The following is a 23,635-nucleotide window of genomic DNA, read 5'->3' on the forward strand; positions in this document are numbered from 1 at the left end:
AGACACCATAAAGAATATTGTGACATTTAGCTATTTACCAAGTGAAAAGGAAACTAAAATATCTCAATATATTAACAAGAGTTTAACTTGCGTGGGATTTCTTATTGAAAAATCTAATTAGTAATATTTGTATACGTAACAGGATAAACTTAAATAATTTAGTCTGATCTATAGTAACTGCTGTACCTTTTCACACACTAAAGAGTTGTAGCATACATATTTTGTTGACCTGTCCAAACAGTTTCTGAGGTTCAATTCTGGTCAAATTCATTGATCACAGTCATGTATCAAGGAAGATGGAAACTATTGTTTGAAAAGAGAATAATACATTTGTGTGTGTCAATATAAAAAGTGTCTTCATGCAAGTAGTGTGTGTGTTTTCTTATAGCAAAGCCTGGTATTACTGTTGAGCTTAGTGACCAGTTTATCAGTAGTACAGGCATAGTGGTCAATAAGTAGAGTTACCTGATTTTTGCCAGACTGAACCCAATGACAGTGGACTGCATTAGTTTATGTGAGAGAGGAAGTCACAGTACTTCCATTTTCACTGGTGATGTTCTACAGTTTACTGTATAGTGTGTAGTTGTCTTATAATATCATTATACAGCTCAAACATGAAATAAGCTGTTTCACATTCAGCTAGGGGAATCATGTGAATGAAGGAGGTTAAAGTCCAAGTGTTGTTTTTCAATTATGTGTATGATTGGTTATCCAGCTGCATGTTTTAATGGTGTTCGACTAAGTAAGTGAAATGCAAGTAATGGTAGTGGTAATGCTGGTGTTCCATCTATCATACCCAGTTCAAAAGTAAATACGTATGTACCTACACATTTGACATCGTATAATTGGGGATTGTGATGAGAGTTTAGACTCAGCACAATGGCAGGAACTCAGTGACTTGTTAGCAGAACTTGCCAATGTATTTATGAGCCCAGATGTCTGGGGGGGTCAAACAATCACACAGCATTGTATAAATAGAAATGATGCATAACTGTGAAAACTCAGCTGGAGCCAGGCCTCCATGAAGCACTAGAATGTTGCCAGCATTGAATTATATTGAATCTTAAATGATGGAATTTTCCTACCTTTTGAGAATGTTTGATCATCTCTAGTTGTGATTGTCAGGAAAATGGATGGTACACTCAAGTCCTACATTAACTACAATGGATGAATGCCTGAACATTACAGAAAGGGCCTATTGGTTTACTACTTAAGACCCAGCACCTGAATACTGGCAAGTCAAACTGGACAGCAATAACAGACCTAAGAATGCTTTTAGCACAAGGGGTGGCCTGCGTGATTTTTCATGTAACAACCCTTTCATAGGCTGATGGATTTTAGACTGAAGGAATCAATAACAGAAGTATCTGATGTATGTCAGTAATGTCTTAGTGTTTCATGATACTTTTGAATGCACATTCAATAACTTGAAAATGGGGTTTAAGTGTATTTAAAAGACAAGCCTAAAACTGACACCAGAAAAATGCATTGATGTGAAATTATAGTTCATATTGGAGATATAGAAGAAATCCACAAATTCTGCTAAAAAGGTAATAATACAGTTTCCTGAGTCCACTACCTGTCGTATGTTGTCAGTTTCTTCAAAATCTATTTGCTATTATTAGTTTTTACTAAGGACAGAGTTACAAATTTCTGCTACACAATGATAATATAAGTGGTGTTATTGCAGTTACGTTATGGAATAGAAAGTGTAATCACGTAACCTAGCTCAGTGTTTCTCAAAGTGAGAGTCTTCCCCCAGACACCGTGAAGGTTTTTCTTGGGGCCATCAAAAATGAGCCAAAAACAAAGATGCTTAATTAATTTTAGTTCTAAGTAAACAACAAACCAATAAAAGTTTTGTTGAATTAATTTAATGATAGAGTGTGTCTAAAGGAGATGTTATTGTTTTTACTATGGCACTGTATTTCAATCAATTACCTTGCTAAAGTTACAGACTGAGGTGGCCTCAAACGTTTTTATTCACATCATATAGGCTTCGAACTAAAAGAGCTTGGGAAATCACTGTTCAAGTTTGTGGCTCCTAAATGCATATGCTATGCAATGCAGTTAAAAAATAACTATTTGAAGTAGTTGTCTTTGATAAACAATCTTGGTACTACTTATATGACTGTACATTTAGCTGCAGTGGTTGATTAACTTAATAACTCCTCAAAGGTATGACAGAACACTAGGTAATAGCATTGTAGAAATACTATTTAATTATACATTATTACTTGCCTATGCAACATGGGTTGTCTTGCCAAAAGGGTTAGGCCTTGTCCATTCATTAAACATCTGGATCGTGGACACAGTATAGAGATTTAGACAATTCCTGATGACTAGTCATAGAATAGGAGATTCTATTAGTGAATAAGTGCTGTAAATTATGCTTTTCTAGTTCTCAGGAAAGTAAGAGAAGGACTCGCATCTAATGTGGATGATTCTTGCCATGCAACAAGATAAGGTAGGATCATTTCATTACAATAAATTTAGGATGACTGGTACACCACCACTTTGTATAACTGAAAATGGGAACAAGGATTTAGAAAGTCTAGCTAAAAGGGTATTGCAACTCTTGGTTTTGAGCTACCAGGTAGTGTTGTAAGATACTCTGTATACTTTACCAATTTTTTTTAATGCAATGAAAGAGTTTTATTTTTTGAGATATTGAGCAGAAGTTACACAAAATATCCATAGGAGCTGTAGCAGCCTATAGTAGAATGAAATTCATAGTAAACATCAGCCAGCTACATCTCATACATGAACTAGCTTGACCAAGAATCAATCATAAGAGAAAGTGGTCGAGTCAGATGAAGATGAAATCATTATTTCATTCCATTCTGACTTTGCAAATGAGCAGAAGAAAGCTGAGAGTACCTATGTTGTTGTCCAGGGTGAATCAGATTAAAGAGTGCCAGATCTAATAGCAAACTGTTTCGTTATGAGAGTTATCTATAAGATATCACATGATAGATGCTTGATTGACAAAGTTTGGGATGGCTATTCCCAGTAGATGAAATATCTAGTACATCAACAGTTTACATGATTGAAGTTAATATTTATGAACTGGAAAACTCAAATAATGGGGCTTTACAACCCTTGCTTTCCAAACTACTAAGTGATTTTTGAGGTGAATTTTTTTTTGCAATAAAATCTCATATTATCTAGATGAGTGTGAGAATTTTATAGAGAATATCGTACAGCCCTAGCTAGATGTGTACCGTTACATCTGAAAAATACATAACTTTTCAACGTGCAGTGGAGAAGTTTTGTTTTGTCTCATCATATGCTGATATTGTTCCTATAGTAACACCATGAATAAGCAAATATATGTATGTGGCTCAACATGAATTTAGGAACATTATATAAAGTCACTGGTAAGTGTTATATAACACAAATAAGTAAATTACATAATGAACACAATTATTAAGCCACATATGATTGGAAACAAGTGCAAATCTAGATACTAAACGTTGTGAAGTTAATTGTGATCATTGACCTGTAAAGTATTGTTTAAAAATACTGTGCCTGTTATATTTATAAAACACAAAAGAATGCCTCAATTTCAACGTATAAATGTTTGACATGTAATAAAGTGTTGAGTGCAGTAAAGTTTATAACATTTCGAAAAGAAAATACAGTTTATCTTTTTTTTTTTTGGTAAGTTTAATACAGATCTGTATCTGAGAGAAAATACAAAATTGCCTGTGGTTTTATGTTAAGTGTAGTGCAAAATATTTTGAATAGGTGAAATTATCAGTAGTTTATGAAATTCGCAGACAGTGGCTTAAAAGTCATAAAATATAAATTTGAAATACTTAACCAAGTACACAGTTTTCAGAATATTGTTTAACATTTGTTTTAGTATACGAACCAGCTTAAGCTGCGTGAAAATGTAGGGTGTAAATGTATTATGGCGAGGTGGAAAGTAGCACCCAAGAGACGAAACTTTGTAAATTGCATCATCATTAGTACTAAACTAAAAGGGCCCGGCATGGCCAAGCGTGTTAAGGCGTGCAACTCGTAATCCGAGAGCCGCAGGTTCGAATCCCGGTCACACCAAACATGCTCGCTCTTTCAGCGGTCAATCCCACTATTCGTTGGTAAAGAGTAGCCCAAGAGTTGGCGGTGGGTGGTGATGATTAGTTACCTTCCCTCTAGTCTTACACTGCTAACTTAGGGACGGCTAGCGCAGATAACCCTCGAGTAGCTTTGCGCGAAATTCAAAACAAACTAAACTTATAACTGAAAGTCTCTGGGGAAGGATAATGGAAACACCGGTCAATGTCAATAGTGAAGGTTAGTTTTACCGATTCTGGACACCCAACTCTCAAGCAAACCGCTAGTTGCAAGTTTGAATTCCACCACCAAACATTTTCACCCTTTCAGTCTTGAGAATGTTATGGTTATTCCCACTTTCCGTCAATAAAAGAGTTGTTATTGAGTAGTGTTGACAAGTTACTTTCCCTCTAGTCTACTACTTCTAAATTGTGGATGAAAAGTGCGGGTGGTTTTGCACAAAATTCTACAAAGAAACAAACCTAATCTAGGTCAGTGTACGTGTGCGTGCGTGTAGGATTCGGTTTCACAGTGGGTATACTGTTCATTATCACTGGAATTTCAGTATGTAATAGCATGGTTAAATAGGCATTGAACAAGACCTAATAGGCCTACAAACGTCTGAGAGTTGTAACTTTGCTAAGGTTTCTAAAGTATTACTCAGTTTTTATGGAAAGTTTAAGAGGAAAGTTATGACCATAACCATATGGTTATGAACCATATTCAACCTACTTACCAAGCTAAACATCTTTATCACTCTGGGCCTTTAATCTTTAGGATTAAGATCTTGATCAGATTGATTTTCTTCAGATAGCTGGTACCCACTTCCATTCTTGTTTGTGTGTGCCAAAATCTAAAAATCTTATTATGGAGAATTATTTTCATGACTGGAACTCTCTGTTTGATGAAGAGTTATACTTTTAAACTAACTCAAAGACTACTGGAGCGAGTCTTACTGCTTTTTCAGTAGAATACAAGGATGAAGATGCGTTGCTGACCAATACATCAGACGTTGGGTACCTCACCAAATCAGTTGTCGAGTGAGCACTTTAAGCTTCAGAAACTGTGTTGTCTCGCTCAAAACAACTGAAATTCCTGTATTTCGGCTTTATAGATATAGTATTGGATCCATAAATGGATGAACTAATTCTCACTCCCTGCAAGCCATCAAAACATATTCTTGTGGAACAACCATTAATGCTATTCAGCTCAAGAATGAAGAAGAAGAAACTTCTCGAAATTAGGAGCTCCTACATCAAATGTGTGTTCACATTGTGAAGCTCTCAAACACTTTTAGAGAGTTAAGGTCAATTGGAGGGTTGATTTGACGCTAGGGAGACAGATACAAGGCACTTACCAAACTACAGTAGCATCCATATCACAAAGAACAGCACACCTTACTCCTGAGCAATGAACTAGCAGCATAAAAAGTGAAATGGATGGACCTCTATAGTGGCCACAACTCGATCAGTAGCAATCACCCAAGATGTTCAAATCAACAGAGGAGGCTCGAATTCTAATACCCCTCATTCTAAACTATTGATGAGATAAAGTATGAACTGGAAAAGCTTATCACATCCATTTGTCCTTGTTCCGAAGGTTACAAGTTGCAATCTTCACTCTTGATTTTGAAGCTAGTATGGGTGGTTCTGTGTATGAATTTCTTGGGATGTGGGATATTCAAACGAGCAATATAGAAACTTGTACAAATGCTTTGGCTTAATATTACATTTACACCATTGGTTAAAGTACGTATCCTGTGGACTTGTCTAATACCTGACTTTCTTTGTTTTAATTAAGCGATTAAGTCAGGCATTTCTATAGTTTTGTCTCTTTAATGAATTTTAAAGAAGCGACTTATTACTTATCTTTAATTTGGTCACTTACTTCCCTAAATATAAATATCACCCTACCTAGATCAACATTATAAGTGCCTACTCGCTCATCTGCATTTCAAAACTTTATCTCAACTTACTTATAGAAATCAGACAGCCATAAAAAAAAAAAGAAATTCAAATACATTTCAACCATGAGTAGCAACCTATCAAGAACAGGCAACTTATCACCATCAGTTCATCTTTACTCGTCCTCTTCTTCCACGAGTCACTAGTAGCTACAATTTATCGGCCTAAGCCAGGCAGTCTCAATTTATTTTATTTCACGCCTATGCAGAAAAATATCGAACTCTAATGTACGTCGAAACTTCAATTCCATTCACTCCAAGTAACATTCGTGGGTGAACAAAAAGGAACTTCCATCCAAAACGTACTGCATTTCTTTATATCTTTCTTAGTTATGTCTTGATCTGTGCCACTGGTTCTTTATCTACCTTCGATCTCAAAAGTCAAACACCAGAAAAGAAGAAATCTAGACAGTTCGTATAACGTAGTATTGTGTTTGCAAATTAAAACACTTTTTTATGTTTCAAACTTCATTTGTATTTGCTTGTTTTCTTTACCATCCGTATTAAATTTATCATTTGATAAATAGTTGTTCTGTAGGATGCTAAACGTGTTTTATGTCCTATTAGGTATTTTGTAAAGTATCTCTCATTTTTTTTCCAGCTTTGTTTAAGATGGAAAATCGACCAAGCAAACAACTTAAGTTTTCCCAACTCTAGCCTTCATATAAGGCCAATAAGAAGGATCTTGGTCCTATATGATCATAGAGGAAGAGAATCGTCCATAAGAAAAACAGTTGTTTATATTCGGACATCACGAGTGACATGTGAGCTGTAATTAGCCTAGATTAAACACATTACAGTTGGCCATCTTCTTCCATATAAAGACAGATATTGATTTTCATTTTATAAAACTTCTTGCAATCTTGTAACATTGTTGGGGATAAAGTTTATTGACAGAGACATATGATGATATCAGTTGCATTATTAATAATTCTTTCATTAAGTTTTGTCATCTGTTAAGTGGTCAAACAACACAAAGGATTATTTTTGGTTAAATGTTGATCAAATCATCTAAACACGAGTTTTTTGTTTTAGATTCATTTATCTAAAGATTAAAAAAATATGAAATAAGTATACTGTTCCAAAAACAAAAGTGTATTTATACATTGGGATCTTGACTGTTAACATTTTCGGATCTTAAAATTATTGGTTTTAATAGCGACATCTATTGTTTTTATGTTAAAGTTTTTCGTCAGTAAGTGAAATCAACGGGTCACTTAGAGGTTTGTGGTTTCGAAAAAGGAAAAGCAGAAAGGAAATAGCGATGATGCTAAATAGAAGTTCGCAAATATTTAAATGGTATAATTACCATTTTGGTAATATATATAAATGGACTTAATAGATATATATAGTAAATAATTTGTATCATGATGTTATTATTACTTTACTGTTGAATAAATAAAACAGTAGAGTAAATCACAAGTTCTAAAGTTAAACTTTAATTTAAACTAAAATGACTAAAAGTTAAGAATTAGATATTCTAACAGTCAAAGAAAGTATTATGCATTATTACTCTATTTAAATAATTGTCAGTAAATTAAGTAGTAAGTCTAATTGCAAGGACACCCTTTGTAATTAGATCAGTTGGTATTTAAAACTTAAAACCGCTTTAGCTAGTGTATAATACAAATTTCTATCTTTACGTAATTTGTACAATATCCTAGAATTATTGTATTGTACATAAAGTTTTGCCTAGTATCAACATAGGTTCTCTAGCCAGATACTAAATACTGTATGTTTTATCAGGATCAGAATGAGTATGTCTTCCACAAACAACATATTTATAACGCATTGTAACAAAAATCTCAGCACTTTTTTTCACATCAAATATAATGACGGTTGGTTTTAATTAAAAATTAGTTTATTATTAATAATGTGCCAATGTCATATATCCCAGTTCTTTGCTGCAATGTTATGCTTTAGTCACTTTTAATGATTAGTTAATTTATGTAGTAATAAATATTCTAGTGTTGTTGTTTTTTTTATAAAAACCTTAGTTCTTTTTTGGCATTACTAACTGATATAATTAATAATTTTCTTACTTACAATGAATGTCGTTGAAGTAATGCTAATTTTCAGCAACAAATATTCAGTAGTACTGTGAACATTCCCAGGATTCACACAAAACAGTAATCGATTTCAGTTTGTTTTGATTATGTTGTTTGTATATTTTCATGTACAACAATTTGGGATTTAAAAATAATATTTTTAAATTATTGTACCTGAAGATGTCTTTTTCTGAATAAAGGATAGTTTGAAAATGTTTTTAAAAAAAAACTATTTTAGAAATAAAAATCAGTCTTATCAGTAAAGACTACTAAATATTCTAAATTTCAAAGAAAATATTGAACTGTTATAAAGCACAAAAAGTGCAAGAAGTTATGATATTTGTAACAGTTGAGTGAATCTTAAATTAGCCTATTAAAGATAGTACTTAATTAGGCAATTGTCTGAAGATTGAAACTTTAAGAGTCCTTTAGCGGGTTCCTCCTATATTCATTATTTTTATGACGTTTATTAAATAAACTACACCTACATTGAAACATTATGTTTCATAATTTGCATTTAACCAGTCTTAATATATTCCAAATTTTCTTTGAAATTCAAAAATGTATTACATCTGGAAATGGCACAGGTACGTAATTGTGTACAAGTCATTACCATAGACTTGTAGATATTTGAAACTTAGTATTCATAAAGATTACAGTTCTAAAGAAAATAAATTGTATAACTTCATACACTAATATAATACTACCATTATTTGAAAACAAATCAAATATTTGGATGAAAAGCTGTTAAATTTACTGGAAATGTCTATGTACACATTCTAGTGGGTCCACTATGTTCTCATTAACATAAGTAATTTTGGAAATAAGAAAGACTGCACAGTTTATGTACTGTTGGTTTAAGGACTGGTTATATGATTGGAAACAAAATGTGACAGATTATGATGGTAACAAATGCAGAAAGTGATGGTCCTATCATATAAGAATAATTAATTTGTTAGATGATACTAATGATTTAACCCAAAAGTTGATGATAAAATTCCACTAATTGCTAAGCTCTATAATCCATTTTAAGAACAAAAAAAGAAAATCAGGGATAAATACTTTAAATTGACAGATAGGAATTATATGGACAAATCAATAAACAATGGTCTGAAGATTGGAGAAATGCTAATTTTACCGTTATTTTTAAAGAAAGAGAAAAATTACAATGGAAGTTATAAGCCAGTTAGTCTTTTTTAGTGGAAACAGATTCTAAAGTATATTTAATCTTTTCACTGTGGCTGAGATGTATATTTGTCCATGTTCCCACCCCCTTAGATTACAACTGGGACCAATATTTCCCATTATTGTTGTAAATTGTTGGGTGACTTGTGAGAGTAAAATGAATTGAAAAGTATTTATTGTCATCCTACCTAATCTTCATATATGGTTTTTCCTCAACATTTTCATTCAACCCTTCAGTAGTCAACGAGATGTCTAAGTATATTTGTATGCTTACTGTGCCTGCATCACTGAAATGGTGAGTAATAACCCTGACTATTATGTAAATATACTTGATGCCTTTCACTCAGATAGCCTAGAAGAGAATGAAAGTGAGACAAGTAGTGTTTAAATGTGTGATGATGTCATTAGAAATGAGAATGCTAACTCTGCATCTGGGCCCGGCATGGTCAGGAGGTTAAGGTGCTCGACTCATAATCCGAGGGTCGTGGGTTCGAATCCCCTTCATGCCAAACATGCTCGCCCTTTCAGCCTTGGGGGCGTTAAAACGTGATGGTCAATCCCACTATTCGTTGGTAAAAGAGTTGGCAGTGGGTGGTGATGACTAGCTGCCTTCCCTCTAGTCTTACACTGCTAAATTAGGGACGGTAGCACATATAGCCGTCGAATAGCTTTGTGCGAAATTCAAAACAAACAAACAAAAACTCTCCATCTAGCAATGATGGTCATAAAGATGAAGCTGGGTCCAGCAAACGAAGGGATAAACACTGTTGACAGTGGGAAACATTTGTCCCAGTTGCAGTGTGTGGGGTTGGGAGCACTGAGAAATATATGTCCCAGTCACAATTAAACTGGGAACAAAAAATGTTGAGGACCAGAGTGAACAAAGTTAGATATAGAGTAAAATGTAGTATAGGAACAAAGTACAAAAATAATTTTGAAAGTAGTTTTTATTACTGTTTTAGTGATATAAGTATAAGAAATGAATTAGATAACTAGTGTGTTCACAATGGAAACCTTGGAAATAACTAAAACATGGTTAGATGTAGACAGTTTTGTTGGCAGAAATTTCTTTGAAGTATAGCATTGTAGGTTCTTTAGATAGATTGTATCGAGTAGATTACTGAAGAAAGGAAGAGAGAGGATCTTGTAGATTTTGAATTATATCCTGTTGAAATTCAGGGTAATAGCAAGGAGGTTGAATGTGTTAGGGTTCTAGGATATAGTGAGAGATAGCTTTGAGTAGAAATTTGTTATAGATTACTACATAAAACTGATGCAATTCAACAGTGAGGGATTTTCATTTTAATTGCATCAAGTAGGAGGTTTCCAGAGACAAATCATAAGGGAGACAGGTTTTTAAGAACTGTCTAGGATGGTTTTATTGATCAGGAAATGTACTGTGAGCAATTTATTTTTTTATGTATCATTAATTACTAATATGGAAATGCTTAAGAGATTGGGATTGGAGAAGATCTTGGCAAAAGGGACATTTGCTAAATTAGATGTGATGTTTTACTGCATATGGGAACCAAGAATAATAAAATTTTCAGAAAAAAAGCTAACTTTGAAGGGGTGCAACATCAGTTTTATGTTTTGAATTGGGCAACTGAATAAATTGGAATTCAAATGCAGATAAGTTTTAAAGATTAAAGAGGTCACTTAGATAAAAGAAAGATTAGCTACAAATAAAAGACCAAGTTGGCTCAGAAATATTATTGAGGATAAAATTAAAGAGAACCATTACAAAATAATGAAGTGGAAAGTGTCTGTTTTGATGGGAGACAGGAAGATTATGGAAGGGTAAGAGTTAGTCAAACAAGACATTGGATAATCGAAAAATGTCTCCCAGCAGGATAGTTGCAACTCTACTGACTTATGATGCTAAAATTTGGGGTTCATTTTCTAAAGCTGGACACAGCTGATAGCTTTGCTAAAAAGATACAAACAAAAATGTGTAGAAAGAAAACATTGGTTGAAAATGTAAAAATTAACAACAAGGATTTTTTATGAATACACAAATAAAGAAAATGTTAGGGTGAGAATTGGATTGATAAATGGAAGCTGATTCAAGGTAATTATGAGATGGCTGGTTGACTAAGTTTTACTTTTTTTTTTCAGCAACAAAGATTTAAGCAAGGTTCTTCATCTTAACACTCCTACGAAAAGACGTTTCTAGTCCTGATTTCTCCAAGCCCATTTCCCTGGCTGTGGTTTTGCTAGATAGTAGATAGGGACAGTGGGAATCTCGTTAATCCATTCATTAATGGATTTAAATGGCAATTTCATTTAAATACAAAATTATTAGCCTAATATTAATAACCTTTCAAGTTGCTCTGGGGCCTATTAGGCCCCACTTTTCGTAGGAGTGTTAAGGAACTGCAAGATGGAACTAAGATAATCACATTGATTACAAGGAGGTTAAACATCAGGCATGACTCATTTGCTAATAATTATTTTATAAGTCCTTGAATAGTGGACAGTGACGAAAGATTAGAAGTTGTTTTATATCACTTCTTAAATGAAATGATCAGAATTGTTCTGGTAATTATTGGCTAGTTTTAAATCAGAGGTGGGAAATTATTTGAAAGTCTCATAAAAATGCTTTGAAAATACATATAAAGTTTTGTTGGATAATTAACATCGTTTCAGTATAGCAAAATCTTTGCTAACTAATGTTTTAAACTTTTTTTGAAAAGGTTGTTGCTTACGTTATGAATATAGAGGGGTGGATTTGATATATATTGACTTTCAGGATGCACATGAGAAACTGCCACAGAATAACTTATTTAAAAACATTATTGCTCTAGATGTGGAGAATAAGTGTTCTCATTGGAGTACTCTAATTTATTGAGCTATGAGTATCAAAACACACTTTCAAACTAGAAACTCGCTGAAACATATCTTGTCAATCATATACTTTGTGAATGTTTTATTTCTCAGTGGCTTTCGATTGGTAGCAACTGGCTGTAGTCAACAATGTGCAAAACACACACTTCCAGATCTTCCATATGACTACAATGCACTGGAGCCAGTGATTTCTGCTGAAATAATGCAGCTTCATCATCGAAAGCATCATGCAACATATGTAAACAATTTTAATGCAGCAGAGGAGAAACTGGCTGAAGCTCAGGCTAAAAGTAAGCAGTTGTTTTGAATATTAATTCAAAATAATTATATATTTGTAGTTTCTTGTTGGTCTAATAGAAATATGTGTTCATTTTTGCAAGAATAAACAAAGTGTCAGAAGGCCATCAAAGCAACTAATTGCAACATCCAATCAAAACAGTTTTTTTGCCACATATCAACTGAAATGGTTCTTTTCATAACATTCACTACATAAATAATTGGTATGTTTCAAATAAAATGGTGCAGTTGTGAGTCATTAGGTCTAATATTAGACACATGCAAGATTTTTATTTAAAAGTGTTCCATATGCACTAAAGGCTACTTGTAGGATGTTGAGATAAAAAAAGTAACTGAATTTATGATGAATTGTCAATAGGTAAATACAATATAAAGTACTTATGTAATATAAAAAATCATTTTAACAGGATCTTAGTGATTTGTTTGTTTGGCTACAGACCACAGATGATGCTGATTGGGAAATCAAAAAGACACATTGTTACATTATTGTTGTTAGTTCTTTAAATAGTGAAGCAAGCCTATAGGAACTAACTTGCTTCATCATATAAACCATTTCACAAGTTTACAATTAACACAGAAATAGTTTTTCAAAAGAGGAAATCTTAAAGCTTAACCTTGTTACCCAAATTTTTGAGTGTCCACTTTCAACCATCACTCAATAGATCATACTCAGGTGGTGTGTTGAGTCTCTGACAGTTTTAACTCCTATTAAACCCAGAATGTTTGGTTCCTTCAATTGAAATTAATTTCATTATTTCCTGATAATTATCCTCATACCTTAGAAAATGTTTACTCATTTTATGGATAATTACATAATTTTGACTAGCTTTAAGCTAAAGAAACAAACATCATTGGACATTGTCACTGTCTTGTCTTATGGGTAAATTAGGATTTTTGGCCAGATGCTGGCAGTGTCTGCTCAGGTTTAAGGAGTTAAACAACTGAACCAAGTCTCTTCTAGTTGTTAACAATTCAGAGTAAACAAATTCAGTCTTTTTTTTTTACTTCTTTTCATTATAAACTATATAAACTAATCATACTGGTTCACTGAGTATTATTTGTGACATTCATAAACTCACTTTAAATTAATTTGATTTTGCTGTTTATAAGTTACGATTTTATAGATAAATCATAAACATTTTAACATTTTTTTTACTGCAGCCAATTGTTCAGAGTAACTTTAGAGATGTTTACAAAGAATTACATTTGTATGTTTTTGTTCTACATAACACTTAAGGCCAGCCTCTAAAGTATTTTTATTTCTCTAAACCTAAACTCATTTAAAATTTTGATAGGAAGGAAGGTTTTGTTTTTCTGTTGTTTTTTTCATCAAATGGATTGGCAAAAAATATATTTTGGAAATTCCACTAGTTCTGTTAGCACCTAAAACATAATGTGTTAAACCACATATATAATTAATAGCAACATTTGTTCTATGAAGAGAATTACAAATTATTTCACAACCTTGATAGACAAAGTTGAATTTACTGTTACTCACAGTTTTATGATTGGTTCTTCTGTTCATCTCATCTGTCAAATAAATCTACAAGTGCTTCCCCAATCTGGATAAGTTTCCAGTGAAAACTGTCTTTTTTTTTATCGTAATCCTTAAAAACATTTTTTGGAGACAGATACACTGAACTGACTTTTTTAACCATGTTGTGGTACATGCCCATCAGTAGTAAATTCTCCTCTGCTGGGTCACATATTTATTAGTTTAGCATGAGGCATTCTGGGCATTAGATAAGCCATGTTATCAAACTTCAATGCATCAGCCAATCAGCATTGGGCTGTCAATTGGTAATCGAAAGATATCCCCTCAAATTTTTGTAGGCTACATAAATTTCAAAGAAAAAATATTCTAACCATAATGTGGCAGAAACTGGTAAAAATAAAAATTTACCAAGTCATAATGTCAAAAAAAATCTCTTAGCCCCAGTTTCAGTCAGTTGGTCAGGTTACAGCAAACAAGTTCAGTATTTTGCATTCTCAATTTTGAAATTCCTTTTCATATTAGTGCTTACTCTAGACTAAGTACTTGATTAAATATTTTTCATAGAATCTGTCTTCCTTTGCATTTCAGTATGATAAGTGTATTTTAAAATAATATACTCAAGGACACATTTAGTTCATCAACTTAGCAAATGTATGAGAAAGGTATCAAAATTAATTTCTTCTGAAAAAAGATATTACCTTCTTTACCCCAAACCACATTTTTGAATCACTATAAGAAAATAAATTGCATAATACTTTCTAATTAATTTTTTTATGTGACACCTTATCAGAGACAGGCTGGAAGTTTCAATGCACAAATCTAACTGCTTTCTCATCCAAGAACAAAAACAGAGTCTTACAAAGTATGAAAATCCTAACAAATTGTTGGTGTTAAACATTTACTGAAATGTTTTGCCAATTTTCCAGTTGCTTTTCTTAAGATGATAGATTCCAACATAGAATAAACTATTAGGCTGATCAATTTCCATCATCCCTGTATTTCTCTTTTTAAACATGGCAATCTCACAGAGCAAGCATCCAGTGATATACGAGATTTATAAAATTTTCTTGAGTATCTTCATTATGGTAACTTATAAAAGTATGCTGTAAACTTGATATCAAAACTTATAGAACATGGTTTTAAGATTTAGACCAACTTCTCATGTTTTTTGTTTAACGTTTCACAATATTTAACTGAAATTAAACTGTTGAAACTAAACTTTACTGAAGCAATTAAGTTTGTGCATCTTACACTTTTATGTGGTAAGTGTTAGGGAATAAAGTATGATTATTTTCTTATATGACTGTAATATGTGATGAAGATTTGCTTGTATGTTTATTGTCATTTTTCTATCTTTGATCATCATTTCAACTTTGGATTCACATCCTGAGGGAGTAAACCTTTTGTCTAAACAAATGTTTGAAATATTGAAATTTGTAAGAAATTTTGGGTTATGAAAAAAGATACAAAAGGAACAGGATAAAAACTGGAAAGGAATTAAAATGGAAAATAAACAAATAAGGAAGAGAAACTGAAATAACTGTTAGGGTTTGTAATTAAAGCCTAGCTACAATGACACTGTTGTCAGTTGGTCAGATGGGGAAAAGTTAGGGAAGAATTTTTAAGATTGTTGAATGGATGTTAAAAATCTGTGGTTTTTGGAAAAAAAATTTCCGGTGATTGTGTTTAGTTACTTTATATACATAAATTAACTTTTGTACATATAATGCACCTCATGTTTTAAAATACTCTATTTTTATCATAGGTGCTGCTATTTATTTTTTGTCTATTGATAATGATGAAGCCTTCACTTTAAAATGTATATAATAAACTTCTGACAGTTCCATGTAATTTTGGTTAAAACTTTACATGTAGGAACAAAAGAAGTTGCATATTAATGGTAATATTTTTTGTCTTGTAGATGATATATCGAGTATAATTGCTTTACAACCTGCTTTGAAATTTAATGGAGGAGGACACATAAACCACTCCATCTTCTGGAAAAATTTGTCACCAGATGGAGGAGGTGAACCAGATGGTGAGGGTGTTTATTTCATATATATACAGCAGATACATAATTTCCTAATTTGTGTCTCAAATGCAAGTTGTGAGTTTGATAAGAAAAAGTTTTCTCTGTTTGTTTCCACTATTTTCTAATGTGTTTTCTTTGGTAAAGTGCAGAGTTAGAGAGAAAAGAGTCCAAACTAATATGAATGACTGATTCAAGACAAGAACTAATGTTTGTACATTTTTATAAGTTTAGTATGCTGTTTTCTTTATTATAGCTTTCCTTAATTATAATGTTTATACTAGTTAATATATCAACTGTTATTATATTTTCATTTATTTATTATTAAACCTTTTTTAAAGGTTGTTGTGCTTTTCTAACTTTAACTTTTTGTTTGGGATTAACCCAAGTCCCTTGCAATCCATGTGAAATTGTATTAGGTTTACAGCAAGGATATCTAATTGATAAAACACTTTCTTCTAATATTTACAAGTAGAAATGTATATATAATTAGCTTTACTGATTGCTAGGTTGATTTCTCGTTTTACTTCAGTCAGAAGTTGCTGTTATATCAACATTTACTTTAAACAAAGCATATCCTTTTATTGTTAATTTTGTAGTAATAATCTACAAGTGTAAATAAAACATTATCTAAATTTTTTGTAATGTTTTCACCCATTTAAACCACCTTGTATTATTGGGTAAAAGAATATAACCACAATAATGATTTGATTAGTTCTGTAAGAAATCCACCTTTTCAAGTAGAGCTATATGTTGCAATGGTTTTTGAATATCACTTATGATATAACTCACCCTGTCTGAAAATATGTTTAATAGGTGTATTAATGTATTTCTGAGGTAAAAACAAAAATTGTTTGATGCAAATAATTTTCAAAATTAAATGTTAAATACTTCAGAATATTATGATTAGTAACTGTAGTTCTAACCGCCAACATGATGTATTACTTTCTGTTGTTCTCGGTGATTTTTTTAGGTGATTTAATGCAGTTAATAAAGGCTGATTTTGGAAGTTTTGAAAACATGAAGACCCAGCTGTCTACTGCAGCTGTGGGTGTTCAAGGGTCAGGATGGGCTTGGCTCGGCTTCAACAGAACAACTAACAGGTTACAAGTTGCAACTTGTGCTAATCAAGATCCACTTGAGGCTACCTTTGGTAGGGTGTGAAGTTTTAGAAATGCACAGTTGCACTCAGCAAATTTAAAATTGCATATCCTTGTAGTTGACATTCATTTTATACATGAATCTGTAAAATATAAAATAATTTAAATAGTTAAACATCAGAAAAGAATAGAGTTCAAAATTATTAAAACTATGTGTATAATGTTAGTGAGGCTTAAAGATTTTTTGCTTAACTTGTAATGATTGTGAAATTCTTACTTGGATCATCAAAGTAATTTATTATTTGCTGATAATGACACGTCACATGCTAGTTTATTTGTGGTGTAGGAAATTTAAGTTTTAATAAAACATCTCTAGTTGTGATTGTCAGACTTTTTTTTTCAACTAACAGTGTCCATCAAACTCACTACATTACAAAAATATTGTAGTTGAGTTTTTGATATGTTTATTGTGACAAATCTGCATCTAAAGTCAAACTATAAGAGTGAAATATATAACAGCACACTTTCATGTTTCTGAAAGAGAACTGTTTTTAGGTTTAATCGATACCGTAAAGTAATGCTTTTATGTGCTTTGTGGGAAAGTTTTAATTGTATTTACCTGTGTGGAGAGGATGATAATTACAAATTCCGATATGATATTATACATCCTCTTACAAAAAGCTTTCTTGAATTATACTGCCCTCTATTGGTGCAATTTTCTGCATGCCAATAACCTTGATACTCTTACTTATCTGAGCATAATAACATGCAAATGACTATGCAGCAACCCTCCACCAACAGGAGTAGGATGTTACCCATGTCATAACTAGTGCCCTCTATAATGTTTCAGCTGTTAACTACCTCATTAGCAGCCTTACTGAACAGACGTGTTTTCGTTTTATGCATTTGATTCACTTGTTCACAAGCTTTACCTTCTTAATTTCACTGCCTTGGTGAAATTGTTCTTTACCATTTTTATTAACTTTTGTGAAAAGTTATGAGTTATTTATCAACTACCCTCTTTCAATTTTGTGAGTTATGCACTCACATTTTTGGGTGGTCATGACTATAACTTCTGTTACTGTGGCAGTGGAATTACTGACCACATCCATTGGGTTTTAGCCACAGTGTAATGGCTCTAGACCATCAAGAGCTGACCTGTTTCATGTGACAATCAGGACAAAATGATAACTGTTTGTCATGGTTTTCAGTGACCAGGAAGTTTTGGATTTGGATAACCATTTTTCCACCCCCTTTCTGATTATGCCTACCTGTTACATTTCATTATGCCCACACCTCTTTCTCTTGTAGTGGATTAGATTATTCAGGTATTTCATGTTCTATCTTTATTTCCTGTTTCTTATGTTTCATCTCTACTTTTGTCAGGAACAAACCTTTGGGTCATTGTTTAGTTTTCTTACTTCCCCAGTTATTGGGGTTCAGGCAAGTCACTTTGAGCATTTTCATATGTGGGTCAGTATGCCTTGACCCTCACGTATTGTGAATTATCGTGCTTTTGCTTATCATAATTCCAACTTTCCTGATTTGATGTTGCTTCTCCCTTAGTGGGAATCAGACCTCAGTAATTTGTTAGGCTTTTCCCATATTCGTCTTACTCTTACCAAACTTCTTGCATCAAGGCAAGTGGTGACCAGATTCCTTCAATTTGTCTTGTGTTTTGAGGACCTTGACTGTTAATCTAAGGCTTTTGACAGTTGTTTTAGTAAGTCTGATCCTCTACTTCCATTTGTCTTCCCTGTTGTTTGCAATCCCATTTCTTTTGTTTATCCTTGGGGTCCCATTTATTTTTCCCTACCTATATCATTCCAGGGGCTTTTGTTTCCATCATGGACATCTGGCTGCCTTTTGTCTCCTTACAAGATAACTCAGTAAATGCTCATTTTTTTCTCCAAGATGTTGTCATTGTGGGTTGGCTTTACAAGTGAAAAGGTCTTTACTCACACCCACATAATGTGTGGTCCATATCAGAGTGTTTGAAACTCTCTCCTCCATCAGACCCTACCTGCTCCACTTCAGTTGTGAGACATGGAATGTTTCATATGTAGCACCTCATCCTCTACTTATCCTACTGTATGAGAGGATATTTCTTTTTTTGGGACATGAACTTCTCTTGATGCTTTTATTTATCTTTATCAAGCTCTCATGCCTTATAGTCAGTTGGTTTTGATAGCCTAATGAAGCCTTTTTCAGGACCCTTTAGATTCCCCTCTTACCCTTCCACCTCCCTTACAAACCAATTTCAGTTGGCAATTGCAGCAGAACAATACAGTGGAGCGCCATTAAGCCGCAGACCAGTAAACCGCGAAGTCGCTTAAGCCGCTGTAGCAATTCTTGTGAGCGAGGATTATCGCTGCTCACCTTTAATTTAAGAACGGGTAAAAACGCGGCTTACGAATTTAATCCTGGCTCTATAACTTCAAGGGGATATTTAAAAAGGATTTGCTTTAATATAGGAAATAAATAAAATATATTACAATAGAAATTGACCGTTAATCTACCTTATCTGCTCTCTATGTCAGCTTTTTGGAGGTCGCCATTGTTACCGAATCACACCTCTCCATACATTAAAGTTAATCCGCGGTAAATCCGTGAAAAAAGTGATAAATAATTAAAGTATTATTTTTAATTCAATAATCCGATATTTTTATGGAATTGTATAAATATTGGCCACAAATCCAATAGAAATCACTTCAGTTTCTGAATTAATAGTGAGCATATCATATTGACAAATTCCTACCCCATGAGTACCAAACGTAAACATGCATCGTATGACATTCAGCAAAAGCTAAATGTCATAGAAAGAATACGAAACAGCGAAACTCGTGCTGAAGTTAGTAGAGAGTTAGGCATACCTGAGTTTACATTGCGTGGGTGGATTAAAGATGAGAATAAATTAAGAGCATTTCTTGATGAACTTGATGAGGGTGGTTTGAAACGCAAAAGAGCTAGAGCAGCACAAGATCCTGAGTTAGACAAGGCAATGTTCAATGCATTTTGTGAAGCCAGAAACAATGGAATTCCCATATCTGGACCAGTTATTCAAGCAGAGAAACTACACAAGGAACTTCATGGATGCAGATCCAGAGTTTACTGTTTCAAGTGGTTGGTTAAGAAGGTGGAAACAGCGACATGGCATATTGCAAGTAAAAGAGGGGAAAAGCGAACCATCGCAATGCATTGCTTGTTTGTGTTAAAATGGCACTTTTCAATTGTATCTGAATAGTCTATACATTAATATTATAATGATCACGCAATGGCCTGGATGAGGCTCTTCGGTGGAGCTGTTGGCGACTTCGGCTTTTCAGTCACAAAGGTTTAAGCCGCGGTTAAGCAGGTTGACCCCCCAAATACCGTGGCTTAACGGTGCTCCACTGTACTACTGTGGATATTATTTTCTCTTCCTCCTTCTTGTCTGAATTTAATACTTCACAGATGCCTCTTTTTCTGGCTGGAGGGTGCATCTCAACACTTGAGGGGTTGTGGGATGGTGATCTCTTTCAATGTCCTCCCTCCAGGTCAATCTATTGGAACTTTTTATGTTTTCTAGTCTCTCCATCACTTCCAGTGGTCTCTTTGGGGCTGACTGGTGATGGTACACTCTGATATTTATGTTGGTATGTTATACTCTGAGTGCCCTGAATCCTGGCCACAGGTTGATTATTCTGTCTTAACAAGATTCTCTTTATGGAGTGGTCTTCAGATCCTTATGTTTTTTGGGTTTTATGTGATCTGTGGGGTGTTCCAGATTTTGACATTTTTGCCATTCTTTTCAAATTTTGATATCTTGTTCTTCATCCTTTAGCATAAGCAGTCAATGCTTTCAGTCTGCTGTTATCTGTTTGTATATCCTCCTTTTTGTCTACAAGTCCTTGCCATATTTCAGGTCACTCCATGTAGTTTTCTGCTGGTGACTGTGTTGGCTGGCTTACAGGTAAAATCCACTGCAGCACTGGCTTTTGGTGTTGCCTCCCTTTCTATTCCTTTATCTCCAACACTCCCCAATTGCCACACACTGATGTGCATCATCCATCCATACCTGTTCTCTGTCTTCACATGTGGCTTCATCCAGTCCCTTGTGTGAAGGTCAGACTTTTGCATTTAACTTCCTTTGTTTCCTGTTCTATTTATCCTTCTTTCTTGGCAATTTACCAGTGTATGTGGTATGTATATATATATATATATATATATATATATATACCACTGTTGGTCTCTCTAGGGGGTTATTATCCTTCTCATCCTGGGATTCCTCACATTGGCTTTTTGGACAGGTCTTTCAGTTTCTGTTGTGGGCTGTAGGGTGGTGTTATGTGTCATGTTTCATTTTCCCAATTTTATTTGTGTGTCTCAGTTGCCAGTCATGTACATATTGTTTTTTGTTGCTTCTGCTTTCCTTCCTGATTAGCACCTCTGTGTGGTTCTTGTACCATATGTTAGATGTCAATTTCCAGAATTAGATGTTGGTTAGAGCTAGACCAGCATCATAAGTCCTCACATGTATTTCGGTGGCTACCCTCCTCCTACTACAGACTTGATAATAAATCCCCAATGCTGCCAAGGTTTGGACTGGGGATGTACACCCACCTGAGCTCTCCAACTTCGTGGTGGATTTTCTGTTGCTTGTGTCAGAGGTGCATACCTGTGGAGGTGGGTTCTTGTTACAGAAATTCCTCTTCCTTCTTGGTACCTGTTCCTGAAGTGATAGGTAGAGGACCCTCTTCCTACTACAGAATTGATGCACAATTTCAGATACCACCAATTGTTGGTTGTTGTCATATTCTAACAGTCTGTTGCATCCTAGCCATTCTACACTGGGGAGGTATCATTATTCCTGCAACTTTTCTTGGGGTTCTTCCTTTTTTGTCACCCTTTTAGTAATATACTAATAATGTGTACAAGTATATTTGGCTCAGAAGTGGTTTCCTGTGCGTATGCTGTTTTCAGTTCTTTCTTACATGGTTTTTCTTTAGGTGTGTTCTCAAGGGGATTTTAGATTTTTGTGAGAAGATGTAAAATATTGTATAGGAAATTAACATTTTGTTAAACTGAAACTGTATTTCTAATACATACTTTCCTACCTCTTCACACATTTCCCACTCATCCTCCATGCTCTGACGTGGTGTGATCTGACAAATCTTGAAGTGATTAACAGCTGCAAGATTAAGAGATAGCACTAGTTATAACAGAGGTAGTGTTTTTTTGTGTTGGTGGTGGACTGCTGCATAATCATTTGCATGTTACTGTGGGGAGATAAGTGGAAGTATAAGGGCTAGTTTTAGCAAACGTTTGCACCAATAGAGGGCAGTATAAGTAAAAAAAAAAAAGTGAGGTACCTATTTATCAAAAATACATTTTCAGTTTCAGAAAATGTTAATTTTGATATGTTCCAGTTACTGAATTTTTTCAGAATTAAAATATAATATAGATAAACAGTTGTAATTAAACTTGCAAAGTTTTCAGATTTGAAAGTCTTTATTTTTACTTAAACTTCTATATCTTATAAACTAGAACTGACATCTCTCACTTATCTTGTTGGTTTGTATATAAGAGTTGACATATATCTGAAAGTTTTGCTATATTGTATTTTTGTATAAGGGAAACCCTAGAATTTATATACTGTTTAGTTTTCTTCATTAACCAGCACAATTTTGTTAAACGTTAAATCTGGAACTCAATTTGACATTTTTAATACCTTGTTATACAAGTTTTTATAGTTATATATGTTGAACTACCTTAAGTGTGAAAATGTGTGTTTCAGAAGATGAGTAAAATACTTACATTTTATTTTCTAGGCCTAATCCCTCTACTTGGGATAGACGTATGGGAACATGCTTACTACCTGCAGTATAAGAATGTGAGACCTGATTATGTGAAAGCTGTGTGGAATATTGTTAATTGGAAGGATGTGTCTGAAAGGTTGGAAGCAGCCAAATAAAGTAGTGAGACGTGAAAACATAAACAAGAAATTTAGATATCAGTATTTTTCAGATTGTTGAATGTAGATTTATTCTTCTGTCTAATACTGCTGCTGAATATATGATGATCATTATAGCCTTGTAAGTCGAATGAAATTTCCAAATTTTGAGAGGTAGTTTTTTAACAGGACTAAACAATCGTTTTTTTTTCTTGAGCTACGTAAATAAATCAGTTTTGTTTGTGAACGCTTATAGTGTGTGTTGTGTCATGAATGTTAAAAAGGAATTTTCACTGAAACAAGAACATTAACAAATTACCAGGATATTTTGACAACATGAAGATATTTGCTGGATTCTGTGTGCCTCCATGTTCTCGTTAAATAGGAGTTCATATCGTGTCGCTCGTATTTCAGACAGTGGAATTGCAGTTTCTGATTTGTAAGTAATATACATTCCTACTCAGATGGATTATAGTTTTTCAAAATTGTGAAGGTTTCACAAATTATGAAATATAAAGAAATCTAACAAGGGAGCATTTTCCAACATTTATCTGTACATGATAAAAAATTTGCAACTCCTGAACTTCAAATCATCATCAAGACATTCAGAGATTTTTGGGCATGCCATAGAAAGATTCTAAAACATGTTTATTGTTATGACAGTCATATCAATTTGC

At 33.6% G+C, this 23,635-nt stretch overlaps 1 protein-coding gene across 1 annotated transcript; it reads left to right on the forward strand.

Moving 5' to 3' along the window:
- Positions 1-7,164: 7,164 nt before the first annotated feature.
- On the forward strand, positions 7,165-23,211 carry LOC143223591 (superoxide dismutase [Mn], mitochondrial-like). Its single transcript, XM_076451740.1, has 5 exons — positions 7,165-7,324; positions 12,199-12,395; positions 15,819-15,935; positions 16,900-17,079; positions 22,837-23,211. The coding sequence occupies exons 1-5, from the start codon at positions 7,290-7,292 to the stop codon at positions 22,977-22,979; spliced, it is 672 nt and encodes a 223-aa protein (XP_076307855.1). The 5' UTR covers positions 7,165-7,289; the 3' UTR covers positions 22,980-23,211.
- Positions 23,212-23,635: the final 424 nt, after the last annotated feature.

This window comes from Tachypleus tridentatus, chromosome 8 (genome assembly GCF_004210375.1).
Source record: "Tachypleus tridentatus isolate NWPU-2018 chromosome 8, ASM421037v1, whole genome shotgun sequence".
Taxonomy (NCBI): Eukaryota; Metazoa; Arthropoda; class Merostomata; order Xiphosura; family Limulidae; genus Tachypleus; species Tachypleus tridentatus.